We start from the raw sequence: 20,954 nt of genomic DNA, 5'->3' as shown, positions 1-20,954 counted from the left end.
TTTGTAAGAAATACTTCCCGAGTAACATAGATCTGGGGTATCAGCACGATAAAGTCCTGTTTGCTTTCTTGTTGACAGTCTCGTTTAAAGTCAGCATTCCCTCGAAATACGCGACTAATTACATGTAGTACCATGGTAAAATGGCGAATAAGAAGTATACTTCGAGGGAATTTCTAACAGTAATTTATACTTTCTTCCATTTTTACACGGTCTTAGCCTCATCAAAGTATGATAATCTTTACCCTAAATACGTTGATGGTATCAAAGTATGGGGACGTGTTGTAAGACTTTTTATGCACAATCGCTGACTCAGACAACGTCGCATAGGAATGTTTTCACGGACTAAATCTATTTTACTCGTTATTTGCAATTTATTGACATTTTGGATATAGAACAATGTAAAAAGGACAGATACAATAGTCCGTTTGGTGTACAGATATTCAGCACATCTTGATTTCTAACTCATAATACATTATTACTCGAAAAGTTCGACCATCAGAATGGATCAGTAACCTAAGATACGGACTGATAGAATGGATCAGTAACCTAAGATACGGACTATAATGGAGTAGTTGTTGTTCTCTTCAAGGATAGTAATGGACTGGCTTCTTTTATTAGATCTGAAGTAAATTGTGATCCTTGGTCGGATGATATTTTTCTAGGAACTTTCACATGACTAAACACATGTACCTAAACGCCTTCCACGCGTTCTGTCTAGTCCAAGTAATGGAACTCGTTATGGATTTGGATATGGAGTTGCAAATTCATTATTGTGAGACGGTATCTGTTGCCTTAAGTTGTTAGTGGGTCTAAGCGAATATCATACCAATTGTTAGGCTGTTCTTTACATACTGATTTATTGACTACCGATTACTCCGTTTTCATATCAAGAAATAGGACACATCATGGGTGTGACCGGCCAACAGGGGATGTTTATTCCGCTAGGCACATAGAAAAAAAAAAAGAAAATAGATGTAAAGGAACTTAATGTAATTTGTGTTCAAACTGCTAGTGCTGAATAATCGGAAAATTTTCATAATCCATCATCGAACAAAATCGGAAAAAATGTATCAATCAATGATCGATATAATCTTTATTTACATGTAGTTAATAAATGTGAATCATTTTCCGGTTATTTTGTTTTTAGTTTTATGAATATGTCCAACATACACACATCTATTAGCCTATCAACGAGGAATGAAATGGGTGGGTTTTTTTTTCAAGCCACGATATTCACATTGGCGTTAGTTATAAGAAACCCAAATAATTTCCAGACGTCTGACTTGACTTTCCCTGTTTAGGAACATGTATCAAGTTATCAACAGACCCGATACTCCTCCGACTCCGAGCCCCGCTTTTATATCGTGACATGTGCGAAAGAGTCAGAGCGGATCAATATTGAAGAGAGATAATTCAGCAACACCAGCTAGTGTCGCTGTATTGCCTACCTTTTAAAACTTTATTTTGTGGACCTACCATCCAAGACGCGAGGACTCGTCTATCAGACGACTTTTTCTGCAAGTTAATGATGACCAATACGATGCGGTACCCGTGTAAAAATTCTAACACTTACAAATGAAACATTACTTTAATTTTGGTCGTCTCTTCATTTCGATTTTTGTGCACATGACGTCAGCACACAAATACATAAAATTTCAATCGGCGTCTTGGTCATGATCAACTTGAAAAATACTCATCCGATAACTAAATCTGAATTATATTATTTAATTCAAAATAGATATCAACGGCAAACTAACAACCCAACTGTATGGCAAACGGGATGATTTCAGCTTATCCATCGTCAATTTCCCATATTTATGTAGCAAGATTGCATTATCACCTGCATATGGTGTTTATATCTCTCAACTGATTCGATACGCAAGAGCTTGTTTCGTGTATGGTCAGTTTTGAAATCGAAGCAAGCTACTGACAAACAAGTTGATGGTACAGGGGTTCCAACAGTCTCGTTTAAAGTCGCAAATACTTTGGTCGTTATAATGATCTAGTTTGCCAATACAGCCTATCATTGGGTCAAATGCTGTCTGAAGTGTTTCATACCAATTGTTATGCCGTTCCTGACACACTGAGTTTGACTGCGGATAACTCCGTTTGCCTACTCAAAATATAGTGCTCACGCCGGGTATGAGCGGTCTACAGAGGATGCATACTCCTCCTAGGTACCTGTTCCTACCTCTCGTATATCCTGGGGTCCGTGCTTGCCCAATTCTCTACACACACATTTACGCATAGTACAAGTGCAATTTAAGGGTTTTAATACATTCACTTCGTTGTAAATGAATAGAAAACAGAAATTGTTTATGTACATTATATAGATGGCAAAATACCGCCACATTAAGATTGAGTACTGTTTTACGCCATTTTGGCAATATTTCAGGCATCTTACTGGGATTAATTAATTGATATATCTTTGGTTGGGAGTGTTCTAGTTTCCCTCACGATCCCTAGTGAGCCTAATCGTTTTCGAAAATTAGGAAACGGTCGTTTGCGTGTCAAGGGTTTGTGACCGTCGACACAGGGTACCCTTTAACGCTAAATAATGCACTCAGTCATTTTAGTTTTGAAAAGAACACTCAAATTGATTACAAAAAGTAAAACAATGTATATTTCTGTTGATTCTATTCTAAACCAAATAACGGATTAAACAGCATAGACTTTAATTGCAAACACGGGAAATTAGGGGCGATTTTAAAGATAGAACTAACTACTTTTTTGCTTGTCAAGAATTAAAGATACCACTTAGCAATAAACTTTGTTAATTCGTTGGTCATTTTATATTGTTTTCTAAAGAGTGTTTTGATTGGTAACTAACTTATACAACTCCATGCAGACGATGAAAAGGTACAAAATACATATGGTAATATCAACACCTTAAACCTTTGGTGCACACACCTCTTTCAAAATGTTCTAGATCCGCGCCTGCATAACTACTATTTGATTATACAACTGATCAATATTTACTTACCACTCATTGTTGTAAATCCCTTGTAGCACCTACAGCTTCTAATTCTGCAGTGGCATTTGACGATTATCGAAATGTGGTAGTGAGAAACATATCACATCTAATCCATGTTAATGAGTCATATCAGTAATTCATGCTTGCTATCTGACACATATCAAAGGAATAGATAATTTTTTTTATCGACGACAAAGAGTTTACGAAATTTTACTTTCGATTTAGATGCAAAGAATGCTCGTATCGCACCCTTCATGTACACATACTACTGTTAGCGAATTTTCCCTTGACTCTATTAAAGGTATATCAGCTGATTGGTAAAGAACAGGAAATAATTGTTATAGAGTTATATTCTTCTGGTCAGTAATACATAATTAAAGTAGATAGTATTAATGTCAACAGAATATCTTAGGAATTATTTGTAAATTAGATATCGATTTGTCAACGGAAGGTCATGATGATTAGAAATTGAGTTATCTATTTTTGTATGTTAGCTACGCTTTATTTATTTGACTTCATTGTAAAAGATTAGATAAAAACAGGTAAAGCACAGGATCATCTAATATAACTCTGTAATATCCAATATTCAGGTGTGTTTTCCAAGGCAATTAACTGTACCTAACGTTCACACATGACTGTAGCTAACGTGTTGCAATTGACTGTAGCTAAGGTTTTACAATTCACTTTAGCTAACGTGTTACAATTGACTGTAGCTAACGTGTTATAATTGACTGTAGCTACCGTGTTACGATTTACAGTACTTAATGTGTTACAATTGACTGTACTTAACGTGTTACAATTGAATGTAGCTAACGTGTAACAATTGAATGTTGTTAACATGTTATCATTGACTGCAGTTAACATGTTACAATTGACTGTATCTAACGTGTTGAATTTGACTGTAGCTAACGTGTTACAATTGACTGTAGCTAACGTGTTACAATTAACGGTAGCTAACGTGTTACACTTGACTGTAGCTAACGTGTTACAATTGACTGCAGTTAACCTGTTACAATTGACTGTAGCTAGCGTGTTACAATTGACTGTAGCTAACGTATTACAACTGAATGTAACTAACGTGTTATACTTGACTGTAGCTAACGTGTTACAATTGACGGTAGCTAACGTGTTACACTTGACTGTAGCTAACGTGTTACAATTGACGGTAGCTAACGTGTTACACTTGACTGTAGCTAACGTGTTACAATTGACTGTAGCTAACGTGTAACAATTGACAGTAGCTAACGTGTTATAATTGAATGTAGCTGACGTGTTACACTTGACTGTATAGCTAATGTGTTTGTATCAATCGTTTTAAGTACTTTACATGAAAAGTTGATATAATAAGGACCTCAGTAAGACTGTTATGATAATTTCATGTCACGGATGTAGAAAGGACAGCTACAATAGTCCGTTTGGTGTACAGATATTCAGCACATCTTGATTTCTGTCTTATCATACGTTGTTACTAGAAAAGTTCAACCATCAGAATGGATCAATAACCTAAGATACGAATGATAATGGAGTAGTTGTTATTCTCTTCAAGGATAGTAATGGACTGGCTTCTTTTATTAGATCTGAAGTAAATTGTGATCCTTTGTCGGATAAGATTTCTCTGTGAACTCCCACATGACTAAATACATCCACCAAAACTCCTTCCGCGCGTTCTGTCTAGTCCAGGTAATGGAACTGGTTCTAGATATGGAGTTGGAAGCTGAACTACAGTGAGAATGTATATGTTGCCTTTGGTTGTTCGTGTATCCAAAGGTTCAACAATGCTGAATGCGATTCTGTAATTATCGGCATTTATCCATGTGATGATGGTGCAATTGAACCTTTTGGAATGGTTCGCTTACAAATATCACAAGACTTGCAATATCATCTGATATCTGCTTGAGCTCCAGACCAGTAAAATTCCAATGTAACTCTATTCGTTGTCTTTATAACCCCGAAGTGTCCAGTTATCAATGTCTCGTGTGCCATTTTGATAATTAAGTTTCTGTACTTCATAGGGATATTGAATTGTAGGAAAGGTTTCCCGTTGGAGAGTTTTGGACTGGTGTTTTCGCTGCATAATATCTTGTTGCAATCATGCATCATTGTTTTCCCCAATCTCTATAGAATTGATCTGAATTCTCCAGGCTCAGATTCTTAACTTTTCCAACTTAGGGCTTGTTTGTTTTTCCTATATTATTTTTTCTGATACAGTGTTAGGAACTCGCAAATGTTTATATGTTGAATTCAGTTTCCTTGATTACCCATGAGTCTGTACTGCTGCTGTTGTTCCTGTAGACATAATTCAAAATGTATCGGGTCATCTGGATTTCTTACTCCTTCAAAGTTTTCAAGGATCAAGTCATATAATAGATTGTTGAAAAACTACGCCATAATGTTTCCAGTTAAGAAAGTTTATCTACTTCAATTTCAGCTACGTCTGCTTCAACAACTCAAACATCTGCAAAAATGCATGTCTGATTTTTCCCCGTTTTCTGCTCAAATTTAACCAGATTTCTTTTTATAACTACACGACTGCAACCCGTTTCTCTATGAACGTTGACTATTTCGTTGTCATTCAATCCTTTAACAGTAGAAATATGCGTCTCACTAATTGTCAAAGTTTCATTAACATGCAGAAAGTATTCCCTTTTCGCACGAGAAACAAGACATCCGGCCAGACTGAAACCCACTGATTTAGAAAAAAGAACAAGCGTGATGTAAAATCTTTTAGAAGGGTAGTTGGTGTCCATTCCACAGACTCTGCCAAAGAAAAGAAGTTTCCTTGCGTCAATTTCTGCATGGATTGGTAGGGTAGAATTGTTCACAAATATCTGATCTAATCTGGTGAGTCTTGGAAGGTTGAAAATTTGTTTTGGTGATTTCGTGTTGAAGCATGTTAAAATGTCTTAAATCTTCCTAGTTAGTGTAATCCCAAAGTTCACAACCGTAGATAATGGATGGCACAACAACTGTTCTGTATAGATGAGCCATTGTCATGGGGTTTAACCGGGAGATATCCATGTCCAATAGTATGTAAAACGATTTTCACCCCCTTTGAACAGGAGTTAGAGATTCGAGAGTTTGATTTGGTATTACTGTTAATAAGAATTCCGAGATAATCGTTATCTTGTCCATATTGTAATTTGGAGTTCTCCGAGAATATGTCTATGTTTGCTGATTGTCTTTAACATTTTGCATGGAACGATACAATACTTGATTTAGAAGCGTTGTATTTAAAGCACACTTTGCAAGCATATTTCTAATCAGTGTTCATCATCGATTAGAGAGCGGAAGAGGAGAGAGCGATGCAAGCAATGTCATCTGCAAGAGTTGGAGAATGGTAATTGTTGTCGAACATCACAGGGTAATTAGTGTTTAGTAATTGAAGTTCGTATAACAGATTGTTGATGAATACAAGATACAAAAGGGTTGATAAAACACCACCTTGTCAGACGTCTTGTTGGACGGGAAACCAGCATGGTTTAACCTGATTGACAATTACAGAAATTTCAGTATCATTAACCTTCCAAATTTTGCCTTTAATACCTACATTTTGAAACTCATTCGTTCTCTTCTCCAAACAGTATCAAATGCTTTACCTGTTTCCAAAAGTCTATGTATACGTTACTGTCTATTTCTAGATGTACAGTTTACAGACAGACGGACAACGGATGATCAGAAAAGTTCACTGGAGCTTTTAGCTCAGATGAGCTAATAAGAAACTTTTTTAGGAGCAGCCCTGCCTTTAAGAACTTCAAAGCCAAAATTCATGTAAAAATTGGTGATTAAGTGAGGAAAATGCTGTTTAGGCCAACTTTGAAGTTTATTGTTAGCATTGTAGATAATAAATTAGAATGAAAATATCAAAAATTCATATATACATATATGTGTACATCAGGTAATAACTAATGAAACTTGATATAAAAATGTGACTTTTTCCGGAAAATTCTCATCCCTTACAGGTTTTTACTTTTGTTACCCCGAATTGATGCTTTAGAAAAAGAGGATTTTTTTTACATGCATGTACGTATAGTTACAGTAAACATGTCAAAATTATACAATGTCACAGAGAAATATTTCATCAATTATCTATTGATAGGATGGAATAAGCAAGGACATAAAATTTATACCATTTATTATTCAAACTAACTAAGCAATATGTAAATACATAAATACTATTGTAACTTATGTATGAAAGGTGAAGATAATAAACAGTGATCAGCCACACACTCCTATATAGTTGGGCAAATACGGATCAGGTACCTAGGAGAAGTAAGGATCCCCTGTCGACTGATCACACCCGCCATGAGCCCTGTATCATGATCAGGTAAACGGAAATCAGTGTGCCAAGAACGGCTTAACAATCGGTATGAAACACGTCAGACAGTATTTGACCCAATGCGAGGTTGTATTGACGAACTAGATCGTTATAACGACCATAGAATTTGCGAAATGCTGACTTCAATCGAGACTGTTGAAATCCCTGTACCATCAACTTGTTTGTCAGTAGCTTACCTCGATTTAAAAAATGACTATACCCAGAACAAACTCTTGCTCATCGAATTAGTTGAGATATATAAACACCATATGCAGGTGATAATGGAATATTGCTACATAAATGTGGGAAGTTGACGATGGAGAAGCTGAAATCATCCCGTTTGTCGTACAGTTGAGTTGTCAGTTTGCCGTTAATGTCTACTTTCAATAAAATATCTAAGTATGAAGCAGAAGTGAACGACTCTGTGGTGTCCTTTATTTCGAGCTGAATATAACTTGAAGATTTGATGCAATGCACATGAGTTGTGTACATGTTTAATATTAAAGTTATTAACATACGATAGTCACCATTTTTATTTTTACATACATGTACACAGTGTGCGAAATTAACCATGGACCGATAGACAATGTCTATAGAAAATCGAGTCGATCTATAATGATCAAAACAGCTATAGACCGACTTGTCTATAGGAATTCTGAGTAAAAAAACTGGTTCGCCGCCGCTTATTAAACATATATGAGAAGTGGGACCAGTTTATATGTAGTATGCTGATAGTTCTGTTCATCCCTTAGCTGTAATAAAATGTTCCACAATGTAATTACAAATCATTTGAATCCGATTATTCCATTTTCAACCGGGGGGGGGGGGGGGGTCAATTTGATATTTACTTCAATGTACGCCATTTTCGTGCAAATTCGGAATGTCCTTTTTGAACGGTTTTAAAAATATGTGGAAAATGCATGCACTTGAATCAAACATAAAGCGGTCAGTACAACAAGTTCCAGCAAGGCTAAAGTCGCAGAAAATCATGAAAAAATGAAACGTAGTAAATGTGACTTAGATGAAGGGTCAGGCAGTGAAACTGAGCTGGAACAAAATGAAAACGAAATTCTAATTGAAAAGCTTAACGTGCATGAAATTGAAAAAGAATATAATTAAACTATGAACAAATTACCAAACCCAATTTGTGTCTATTATTTATTTTTAACTAACAATGAATATTGCATGATAAATTTCGGTCTATAGGAATTTGTTGTGTTCTATAGGAAATAAAATTATTATGGATCGAAAGTCTATAGGACTTTACAGTTAGTTTCGCACACTGTGTACACATAAAAAAAAAATCAAAAGTAGCTAATCAATTACATCCTCTAAAGTAATCTATTGCAATCGATTACAGGGCAAAATTGACACAACATTCCTTTAAGTTGTTGATTATTGATTGATTATATTTTTGAGTAATTGTGACTGGTCGCAGTAGCTCAGTGATAGAGTGTTTGCCTCATAACGGGGAGGTGGTGAGTTTGAGCCCCGCTCGTGGCCATGTCAAACCTAAGATGTAAACATAGGTAGTGATTGCTCCTTTGCCAAATGCTCAGGATTTTGAAGTGAGAATCACGGGTCTTTCGGATATGACCATGTCAGAGCAGGCATTGGCATGTTGAAGAACCCTCACTATTATGTCCGTAAGCGCTATGCATAGGTTTAAATTTGTGGTACTTCACCTACAACCGGTGACGTCTCCATATGAGTGAAAATTTCTCGACGGGACATAAAACAAACAACCAACCCATGCCTGTTCCAAATATAGTATATTTTTTATTTTCCATATGAATATAAATTTTTATTTTATAATTACAGAAACCAAGAAATAGGTCATTGGCAAAAAAAGTGGACAGAAGGGAAGAAAAAGGTTACAAATTTGACAAAATCCAAGTGTGCTAATGGAATGATGCCAAGCGATGAAGATGATGAGGGTTTCTTGACATACCGATATTCATAGGAAAGCAACTCCTTTAACACATACATAGAAATGTGTCTGGCAAGAAGAAATAGACTCGTCTAAACAAGAATGGGGTATCTATAATAGACAAAGACAAACCCAAGGCTGCAGATGAGTTCTTTTGGATATTTAGATGAGATCTTCATTTGGACTTGGACAATAAGCCTATTTTCTGTATAAATACATATCACAATATTTGTACCATGATCCATTTTATATTAATCTGATTTTGAAATTTACAAGTGTTTTTTTTTTTTATTACAAGTACAAATTTATCATATCAACTATGTAAAAAATATATTGTATTTAAATATGATATGGGAACAAATCAAACTTTAATATAGTGATTGTGTTTGAAAAATGTAACTGTTCTTTATACATTTATTCACTATTTTGAATAATTGGTATGAAATTATTGTTACAGTAACTTTTGTAAATGTTTTCATCTTAAATTTGATGTTTTCATCACATTAATCTTTAAATGAAAATACTGAAAAATGATAATTTTGATTACAGGCAGTTTTCTTTGTGAATTGACAATTTGAAAAAGAGTAATGTGACAAGGACTTAATTGTATTTTATTGTGCCCTTATACAAGAATATGTATGTTGTACTTAATAATAGTTTGATAGATATTTTTATATGTACTAGAAAATATCTTTGTTAGTTTACTTTGAATAAAAAAGCTCATTGAAATCTCATTTTGTTTTTCTTCGTTTTTTATTAATCTTAATTTGATAAGTTGAATGAAAGATGACAAATGATCAAATTTACTTTTAAGTCATGATCAAATTTACTTTTAAGTCATGATCAAATTTACTTTCAAGTAATGTCAATTAAGAATAATTAAAGATGAAATTTACTTCCAAGTAAAGCCAGTTAGGAATATTAAAGATGTGTAATGATGAACTTTACTGTCCAGTAAAGTCAGTAGAAGTTAACTTTATGACAAGTAAAGGTGAAATTTCAGGACATCATCTATCTGCTTTACTTGATTAAATACTAACTTTAATGAACCTTAAAGTCCCTGAAATTTCATATTTACATTGAAGTAAAGTTAAGACAATGTGGGACATTACATTACCTTTAAGTCAAATTAAAGTTAATGTTTACCAACTTTGCCTTAAATCAGTAAAGTTATTCAAAGGCAATGTAAATATTAAATTTACATTGCCTTTATTTACTTTGTAAAGCCATTTTTTCATGCAGTGTGATTTAGACTACGAATAACTCCGTTTACCTGATGAGGATATAGGGCTCGTGGCGGGTGTGACCGGTCGACAGGGAATGCGTACTCCTCCTAGGCACCTAATCCCACCTGTGGTGTGTCCAGGGGTCCATGTTTGCTGAACTATCTACTTTGTATTGCTTTATATAAGAGTTATGAGATTGATCACTGTTCGTTATCTTCACCTGTCATCATTATTCGTTGCCTTCACTGTTCTTTCTAAGATTTATCACTATTCGTTGCCTTCACTGTTCTTTCTAAGATTTATCACTATTCGTTGCCTTCACTGTTCTTTCTAAGATTTATCACTATTCATTATCTTCACCTTTCTTTCTAAGATTTATCACTATTCATTATCTTCACATTTCTTTATAAGATTTATCACTATTCATTATCTTCACATTTCTTTATAAGATTTATCACTATTCATTATCTTCACCTTTCTTTATAAGATGTATCACTATTCATTATCTTCACCTTTCTTTATAAGATGTATCACTATTCATTATCTTCACCTTTCTTTATAAGATGTATCACTATTCATTATCTCCACCTTTCTTTATAAGATGTATCACTATTCATTATCTTCACCTTTCTTTATAAGATGTATCACTATTCATTATCTTCACCTTTCTTTATAAGATGTATCACTATTCATTATCTTCACCTTTCTTTATAAGGTGTATCACTATTCATTATCTTCACCTTTCTTTATAAGATGTATCACTATTCATTATCTTCACTTTTTTTTTATAAGATTTATCACTATTCATTATCTTCACCTTTCTTTATAAGATGTATCACTATTCATTATCTTCACCTTTCTTTATAAGGTGTATCACTATTCGTTATCGTCATTTGTTCATAATGGACCCTTGGTGATTCCTATAAAAACACATACGTACTAATTGTGACATTAACATGCAAGGTGAAGATAACGAACAGTGATCAATCTCATAACTCCTACAAGAAATACAAAATAGATAGTTGGGCAAACACGGACCCCTGGACACACCAGAGATGGGATCAGGTGTCTAGGAGGAGTAAGCATCCCCTGTTGACTGGTCACATTCGCCGTGAGCCCCATATCCTGATCAGGTAAACGGAGTTATCCGCAGTCAAAATCAGTGTGCCAAGAACGGCTTAACAATCGGTATGAAACACGTCAGACAGCATTTGACCCAATGCGAAGTTGTATTGACGAACTAGATCGTTATAACGACCATAGAATTTGCGAAATGCTGACTTCAATCGAGACTGTTGAAATCCCTGTACCATCAACTTGTTTGTCAGTAGCTTACCTCGATTTAAAAAATGCCTATACCCAGAACAAGCTCTTGGATATCGAACCAGTTGATATATATAAACACCATATGCAGGTGATAATGGAATATTGTTACATAAATGTGGGAAGTTGACGATGGAGAAGCTGAAATCATCCCGTTTGTCGTACAGTTGAGTTGTCAGTTTGCCGTTAATGTCTACTTTTAATAAAATATTTAAGTATGAAGCAGAAGTGAACGACTCTGTGGTGTCCTTTATTTCGAGCTCACAGGGATATATCAAATCGACATATGAATGAAAGCTATCATTGGTCATCGATATATCTAAAAGTCGAATTGAAGGTCACAGCGAGAGATTTTTTTCTTCTCACGTAGAAGTTTTTGAATAAATTCTGCTTCATTTGAATATAAAAACGGGTCAGCTAACAAACGAACACAATTCGTGCCCATGGGAATTCCAACAGACTGTTGGAAGACCTGATCACCAAAGACCACGAATATATTGTCAATGAGGAACTCTACCATATATTTTATTTCAACTTCAGAGTACTTGTGCGTGGAATCAGAGTGGTGTTTAACAAAGTAAGTTTTTGAATGACTGATCACTAGGTATTAATATTTCCGTTTTCCGTTTTTGTTGAAGAAGCAACTGTCTATGATGTCAAAAAGTCTAGTCTTTAATTTATCGTGAGGAATTTATCACTGTCCGTTATCTTCACCTTGCATAGTGTTAAAAAGTCATAAGTTTTAATGCTTTTGATTTGGGAAAAATTATGTGATCTCAAGTTTACTAAAAGTTCTTTTGAATTTTTTAGAATCCACATTTGATTAACACCACTTCTGGTATATATAGTCGCACAGTAATTTTGAAGTTTCTCATTCACAGCTGTTACCATTTTCGCGAGGAGCAACGATAGGGGCTTGGTAGAGCACTTACTGAATCCAGAAATGTATCTTTGTAAGGATTTTTATGTAGTTTAGGAATCCAGTATAGGTACGGTAACTCATATCCATTCGACCTATTGACCGGAATATTAAATGTGTCTAAAACTGATCCGCAGTCAAAATCAGTGTGTCAAGAACGGCCTAACAATCGGTATGAAACACGTCAGACAGAATTTGTGTCCAGGGGTTCGTGTCTGCCCAACTATCTATTTGTATTGCTTATAGGAATTATGAGATTGATCACTGTTCGTTATCTTCACCTTACATATCATCTTAATGGTGACGTTGACCTTGAATTAGAGTAATGTTACAGTATCTGTTTATATGCAACATTGCGTTTCAAATGTAAGCTTCTAAGGCATCTTTATAACAAAATTGTTTAATATAGTCAGAGAAGCATAGAAATGTACCGCAGATTGATTCCAGGATTTCATTTCCATCTTGCAATTCTTTACTGCTCCGTTATCTGGGAGATTTTGAGGTATCCGACCCACATTAGCTGACTTTTATAAAAGGTAAATCAAAGTGTTTATAATGACCATAATTGATTCTGAAAGCTATATCTATGTTTTTCATTGAAAACTTACCGCAACAAGATGTGTTTGTGAAACAGAAATGTCCCCGGTAATGGCCAATTCCGAAGATGACCAAGGTCACAAGGGCAAATATCTTGGTACCAGTAGAAAGATCTTGTCACAAGAAATGCTCATGTACAATATGAAAGCTCTAATTTTACCATTAAGAAGTTATGACCAATTAAAAAAATAATAAAAGTGGGTCAAATGTCAAGGTCAAGAGGTTTAGTGCCAACGAAAAGGTCTTGTCACAAGGAATACTCATGTGAACTATCAAAGCTCTATCACTTGCTGTTCAAAAGTTATTAGCAAGGTTAAAGTTTCAGACTGAATGACAGAATTACAGGATCACAGAGTGACAAACAGGACAAAAAGAATATGCCCCCGATCTTCGATCTCGAGGGCATAAAACACCTTAAATTATCATTATTTATATCTTTTTCAATTATGCTGCAACTTTTATTTAATAATGAAATAAAATAAGAAATAAATGGACATTTAAAGTTTTCTTTTATTATTAAAACATAATTTTGATTATAAAACACTTCTAACTTCAAAAAGACAAACTGACTATGAAAAAACAAGAAAAAATGGAAAAATAAAAAAGGTGAAATGTACAAAATCTCTGTTTTTTAAAAAAAATGCAAATTTTTCACAAATAATGTACTGCAAATGAAGTTCAATCCCTATATTTTTGTTTACCACAATTATAAATACACTTACCATAGAAAGCTTAAATTATACTATGTTGAACAACAACAACCCCTACAAAAATCTTAACATTGAAACATTTTGATGCAACATTCCAATTTGAAAAACAAAAATAACATACATATGAAAAATGTATCATTAAAACAATGAAAGCATAGGAACTCTAACAAAACAATTATAAATGTCACTAACCTCCACCTGACCTTGAATCATCAGGAAATGCTCATTATCATATATAGTTTACTTTTCACATCTTACGACCGAATAGCTAATTTATCAACTTTACATGTGTCAAACTCATACTCAAAACATGCTTATAAACATGACTAATTTACTGTTCAAAAAATGAACAAAACTTTGGACTAATATTTCCCAACAACTTTTTATCTTTGGTTACACGTGGTTTCTCAAAACAACTGTTTGCAGTAAAAATATTTCTTAGATCATCTTCAACATCTCTCTGCCAAACAAACTTCAAATGTTGTAGATTTAGGTCAGAGTCTGCTATATTTTCTGTAGTAGCTAATTTGAGTACACCACTGGCAACAACACAATGTAGGGTGCCAATATTTTTGGCCTTGGCAAGATTGAACCCTTCTTGTAAAAAATGACAATTTGACGCATGAGAATGTTTTACATCATCTGCTTCTGTCATGCCACTTGCATACAGAATCTTAGCTAACATTTTGACATCATCAACTGCACCATGATCATTGTAAGATTCTTGACAGAAATATTCTGCTAGAAATCCTTGCTTATAAGACCCAAGTTTTGGAACTTTTGAATGCAATGATGACAAAGAATCCACAAATACTAAAACATGATTTGAAAATTCATTCCCACTCTACATATAGCATAGGATAGAACACGGAAGTCAAAAACTTTTCCATTGTGTGCAATCAAAAGAACATTACTAATGTTCTTCAAAAACTTTAAAAATTTTGAAAGTGCCTCTATTATCGATACAGTTGCCACATGCTTTCCGTGCACAGTCATGTGTTCACCATCCCAGTATATACATAACATGAACACTCGACATCAGAATTCAGAACTTGCACAGCAGTCTGTGTGATATGAGGCATTAGTCCACGCTGAACTGAAAAGGATCCATAAAATTGAATTGAAAAATTATGAAAACACATATCTATAATATATACGGTGTGACCGTTGGACCGAGCGAAGGAATGCAGGTGGTTTCGGGACGAAACCACCCGTTACCGGGCGGAGCATGAAATGGTCATTGGCGTGTCCCGAGTGATAATCATAATTCTGTTAAGTACGGTAAATTATAATGCATTTAGAATATATATTATTTATGAAATTCCCCTTGCGCTAAACGCCCAGTAACATCTAAATATTAAAGGGGGATATATGAGGATAATTACAGGATCCGCCTATTCCTTTACCGCGGGGATTATAACGCCAGCCGACATAAATCGTGCATTGTGACGTCACATATAGCCTCGACTTCTTCGTCTTTCAAATCCAACAATTACAAACAACAATATACATCTCGTTTGCAATATTTGAAAGAAAGCTAAAACTAAACAGAAATGAACCAACAGATTCAATGTGGTAAAAAGCTGGTGTAAACATATCGTATATTTTTTATTTATGGAAACTCGTGAACTCGTTCATCTATTTAGTTGTATTCATATTTTTGATGATTGGCTTAAAACTTGCAGTTTATTGTTAACTTTGTTGTGTAAAGTTGGTTTCAAGTCTGCATATTGTTAATTTTGCGAGTACTATGTATAGTTTTCAGTATAGATTATGTGTAAAACTCTCATGAGTATACAAGTAAAGTGATGAGTATTAGTAACAATGTGAAAACACATTGTCAAGTGTCATACACCAATATGTGTATTGTGTAGTCAGTAAAGTACATGCACAAGTATATGTATATATTGAGTATTGAGTAATAACATATGAAGTAATTAGTAGAGTCAAAGTACATATATGAATGCAAGGTGAAGATAACGAACAGTGAATATATACAGTGTATCGTAGTTGTAGTACAAAAATTGTACACTGTAGTAGTGATGTGTACACATTCACACTAGATTATGGTACATGTGCAATGTGAGATAACAATATGTATATTTGAAATGTGCAACTTGATTTTATAGATCCTTTAAATTAGCCACAAATTAAAAGAAATCAAGGAGAAGTAGGAAGTGAGAGTGGGAGCCAGAGGAAACGTATTAGAATTCCAAAAGGAGCCACCATTCCAACTGGACCCAGTGTAGTTATTGAAACAACCGCAGTGACATTATGGTGACAATCACAAGACTGAGTTTTTAATTATATTTCATTTATTTGTGTAATAATTAGTAACAAAATTGATGTAAAAGTAATAAACATGTAAAGTGTACCATTATCTGTTATATTTCCTGACAACAAAATGTGACAATAATTATACTATTTATTTTCAACAAACTGAGTGTTTGAATTACAAATTGTACGTCAGTCTTGTATTTTCGCCATTCAAATTAAAACACGAATAACTGTAGAAGCAACTAATGAACAAAACAATATAGCCGCGCCCATATGGATCACGAAATTTTCAGTGAACGTATGTAGAGATTATCTTTATTCATTTGCTGATTTTTTTCATTTTTTTTAATACATACGTGTTACCTTTAGAGCCTTGCTTCGTGGACGGGCCTTCCGAGCTTCGCTCGGTATAAACTATCTAGATACATGTAATTTACTCTAAATATAGAATTGGTAATGGTATTCAAAACTCCAACAATGAGCCCATGGACCACATCACCTGAGTCAGTCTGTCCCATATTTATAGATTTTCCTTATATATTCGCAAGTAAAACTTTGATCCTCGATTATCGCTCCATCCTACCCCCGTGGACCATGATTTTAACAATCTTGAATTTGCAGTATGTCAGGAAGCTTTCATGTATAATGCAGCTTTTCTGGCCCGGTGCTTTTTGAGAAAATATTTTATATGACCCCACCCTATTCTTGCATTTTCGTGATTATCTCCCCTTTGGGGGGATATGGTCTTTCATTTGAACAAACATGAATGTCATTCACCCAAGGATGCTTTTTGCCAAGTTTGGTTGAAAATGGCTCCGTGGTTCTGGAGAAGAAGTCGAAAATGTAAAAAAAACCAAACAACGTTTACAGACGGACAGACAGACGACGCACAACAAGCGATCAGAAAAGCTCACTTGAGCTTTTAACTAGGGTGAGCTATATTGTGGAAGTCAATTATATTTCTTACTAAATCCTATAGTTTCTAGGTCGATAATGACCCTATTTTCTTGAACTTCGTTCAGGTGGTCGACTTTGGTGAATCCTGGTTTGGGAACTGCATTAGGAATAGTCTGGATGTCGACTTGGTGAGAAAGTCTCAACTTCTGATGAAATATGAATATACATGTATCTCTAATATACAAACAATCACTTTCAACATTTATTCATTAACTAACACTTTGTAAGTTATTGTTTACCTGATTGATATGTATCTCCTTCAGCTGCTTCGTTCGCTCCTTTGTGGGTAATTTTCTCCTGCTTCATTTCCAATCGACGGCGCTTCTTTTCAGGCAACTTTGATCTTTCCTGTCTCTTCTGTCTTTTCATGTCCATATTCTCCGAATATTTCAGTGTATGATGACCAGGGGATAATCCGTGTTCTTTAAATACCTGAAAGTAATAGTAAATACATTGAATAAGAATGAGCAAGAAAAAATTCATCATTCTTTTCGAGTAATTCAAAAATTATGAATTATGAGATTCATTACCGTTCGTTACCTTCAACTTTCATTTACAACAATAAATATTAGCCTAAAGTTAATGTAAATAAGGTTTTCCTACTTTGAAAATATACACATTCATAGAAGAGTTTTTGTTAGTAATATGTATTTATTTCCAAAAATAAGCTGCAAGAAATGGTCAAAACTGACAACAGGGAATTAAACAAAACTCAACAAACACCTCAAGATAACATCAAACTTGTCTACTTCCGGTAAGTATTTGTGACCTTCATTCATACATGCTGCAGTAGTTTTTACACAAAGTCAAGGCTTAGACTTTTCCCATAATGCAAGTTTTTTGGTGCTCATAAACTGACTGCTCGATTAACATGTTTCGCAAGCTTGGCTGGACCCTAAATCACTATACAAAGTAGCTTTGGCAATCACATGTTCAAAGATTGTATCAGGTTTTTCTTTCAAAACTGGGTCACTTAGTGATGTCTTGTATGGTAAACTCAGCTGGTCTTCTCTTGTATCCTTGGAACACTTGGTATGGTCTCCGAACTGGTGAGGCACTAATGCTTCTAAGTTTTCCCGTATGTCGTCTGGATCACCTTGATTTTTAGCGAAGATGTACTTGATACATTTTGTGAAGTGCTGAATCACTTGATTGGTTATCTTTGCGGCTTTACTGTTCTTCAAGTCATATAAATGTTTAGTGACATTTTAACACAATGGTTACGGTCAAGTTGTTTCTTTATTCTTACACCCAGTTCATTCTCAATCCTTGATATCACAGAATTGTATCACCCTCAATAACTTCAACTGGTGTCTTTTGTGACATCATCTCCTTTATCGCTTGAATCCCAGTCATAGCCTCCATCTGTCCTGATGATCCTGTGTGATTCCAGACACATTTGTGATTGCGAACCTTTTCTCCAGGTCTATTTCGTTTCCACCATTTGCAAACCGAACAAGTTCGATGTTTAATAACAGTTTTAAGAACTTTATTGCCATACTTACTTTTGCTGACCAAAAATGTATGGCCTCTTGTATGTTTAAATGTTTTATGGCGTAAACTGAAAATTGATACAGTTTTCAGCAGAATTCCACATTACACTTTTATAATTTATTATCTTACCTGTTAGACTACCAAATCCGTTTTTGCCAGCATGGTCAGCACCTTCCTGACACTTTGTCTATATGTGCAGTTTCACTATAAATAACACCCACATAGAATGAGAATGCACTAAAGTTCACATGATAATATATATGAACGAAATTAAATGTATCACATGAAAGTATTAAAGTATATGAGAATTACTTGACTATTCCTTGTGGAGTGTGAAGAGAAAGGTCCATTTCCCGTAAATCTATATGTGATGGACAAACTAGTTTTGGAGTCTGAGGGGAATGATCAACATTTAGTGAATCTCGATCTGGCAGACAAACTTGCGCTGGGTTAGAATTCCTGAAATAAATAACACAAGATAATGTATATTTCCAATTAATCGACGCTTTTCTCTGGTGTATGAATTGTAAACGTGCAAGCACTGTGTCTGGTTAACTGGTATATTGATACAAGTCAGATCACTCCCAAGATTTAAAAAAATATGCTGTTGTTAGTGTTATAGTATATGATGAAAATTTTAGAACTTACTCATCATCATTTCCAGAATCGCCACTTTCCTCCAGGTCTTGAAGCACACTTGTAGATTTCAAAAGTGATGCAGGATTACTGAAATTATTTCAGTAGTATCATATTTATACTCGCATAGGTATATATGTTACCTATATATGCACATAAAGGGTAACAACTTTGTCATTTCTGACATAGGTTTCAACATTCTAATATTACATACCCTAGAAATTCACCATCTATAACTGCAGTACCTCATTAAAAGTAGCGTGATGGACAAATGGTGCATTGTTTTCTTCCATAGTTGAAATGTCACTACAATGAATGATATTTTAATTGTTTCACTTATTCATTTATAATTTTTCCTGAAGTACACAATTGATAGAGTCTGAATAAAATAGGAGGGCATTCACTTCAAATGAGTAAATACTTATCCACTCATATCAAATTACAAAATGAAAGTATCAAATAGAATAATACCTAGTGTTTTGTGTCGTGTCGCATACAGTATGTGCCTACATGATTCCCTGTATTTTAAATTGAAAAATTGTGACAAACTACAAATAACAATTATGTCAATCTTTCAAATATATTAGGCCTAAATAAAATATGTCTGTTTTTGGTTTCCCAACCCTACATCTACATTTTTGCTGCAGACTCTATTGATGATACATACATAATAAAATAAAAATCCGAACTTTAGAAACAGGAATGTTTTATGTTTTTCATTTGCATTCGATTTTCTCAGTCCTTCAGATGAGACGGCAAAAACCGAGGCCCTGTGTCACAGCAGGTGTGACACGATAAAGATCCATCCCTGCTCAAAGGCCATAAGCGTCGAGCATAGGCCTAAATTTTGCAGCCCTTCACCAGTAGTAGTGACATCTCCATATGATTGAAGGATTCTCGAGAGGTATGTTAACAATATATAATCAATCATATTGTTTGAAAAGTATTCAAATGTAAATAGGTCTGTATTTACAGCATATCAAAAACTACGATTTTGATAAAATGTTTTCCATTTTATAAAATAATGTTTTACCTACCTTTAAATTAAAATAGGAAACACACATATATCTTATTGTAGCCGTGTGTACTTTGAAAAACTGACCTCATTTCAGTGTCAAATGATACTTTAGTTGCAATGGCCATACTTTTCTCTGCATAATCTTTAATTATTTGCCCAGCTCGTCATTCCATGGCTTTGAGATTTTTGTTTGATATCGATGGGAGATCAAGCGTTGTAAGGACATTATTGACTCGTTGTGGGCCTCCAATCGAGTCAATCATTGCTACAAAACATATTCAGCAAATTTCAAATCTTCTGTGGATGTTAATTGAATATGCAAACACTAACATTGTATATTTTCTCAATTATAAACACGCAGTACATAACTGCACCTAACTTTGTGTTCATCAGTTGCCCGCAGTTATTACACTGTATATACAAATAACCCCCTGTCCCATGTTCATTTCACCTTTGATAGTTTCATGCGCAAGATATAATGGTTCCATCCTACAGAACAGACAGTGGCTTAAGGAATCGACCAAACATCTCAATTCTACAACACGCCTACCCTTTCCTCAATCTTCCGTTTCTATCTT

General features: G+C 34.6%; 1 protein-coding gene and 2 long non-coding RNA genes across 4 annotated transcripts in view; 1 reads left to right on the top strand and 2 right to left on the bottom strand.

Annotated features, from left to right (window-relative positions):
• LOC125665131 (protein mono-ADP-ribosyltransferase PARP12-like) overlaps positions 1-3,134 on the bottom strand; it is a 43,588-nt gene extending 40,454 nt beyond the window's left edge. For both annotated transcript variants that reach the window (XM_056152060.1, XM_056152053.1), the window contains exon 1: positions 2,984-3,134. In XM_056152060.1, coding sequence (XP_056008035.1) covers positions 2,984-2,990 — 7 coding nt within the window. In that variant the 5' untranslated portion in view covers positions 2,991-3,134. The remainder of the gene's footprint in view (positions 1-2,983) is intronic.
• Positions 51-9,897, top strand: LOC130051001 (uncharacterized). Its single transcript, XR_008799373.1, has 2 exons — positions 51-179; positions 9,111-9,897. It is a non-coding gene; the product is annotated as an uncharacterized LOC130051001 (long non-coding RNA).
• Positions 9,898-13,776: 3,879 nt separating this feature from the next.
• Positions 13,777-20,258, bottom strand: LOC130050996 (uncharacterized). The gene is made up of 7 exons (XR_008799368.1): positions 19,573-20,258; positions 19,371-19,448; positions 19,035-19,181; positions 18,852-18,926; positions 17,468-17,660; positions 17,239-17,374; positions 13,777-15,090 (listed from the first exon to the last, which is right to left on the bottom strand). It is a non-coding gene; the product is annotated as an uncharacterized LOC130050996 (long non-coding RNA).
• Between the last annotated feature and the right edge of the window lie 696 nt (positions 20,259-20,954).

The sequence above is a fragment of the Ostrea edulis genome, chromosome 1, assembly GCF_947568905.1.
Source record: "Ostrea edulis chromosome 1, xbOstEdul1.1, whole genome shotgun sequence".
Taxonomy (NCBI): Eukaryota; Metazoa; Mollusca; class Bivalvia; order Ostreida; family Ostreidae; genus Ostrea; species Ostrea edulis.
Note: the sequence above shows the minus strand (reverse complement) of the source record. Positions and strands in the feature narration are given on the sequence as shown.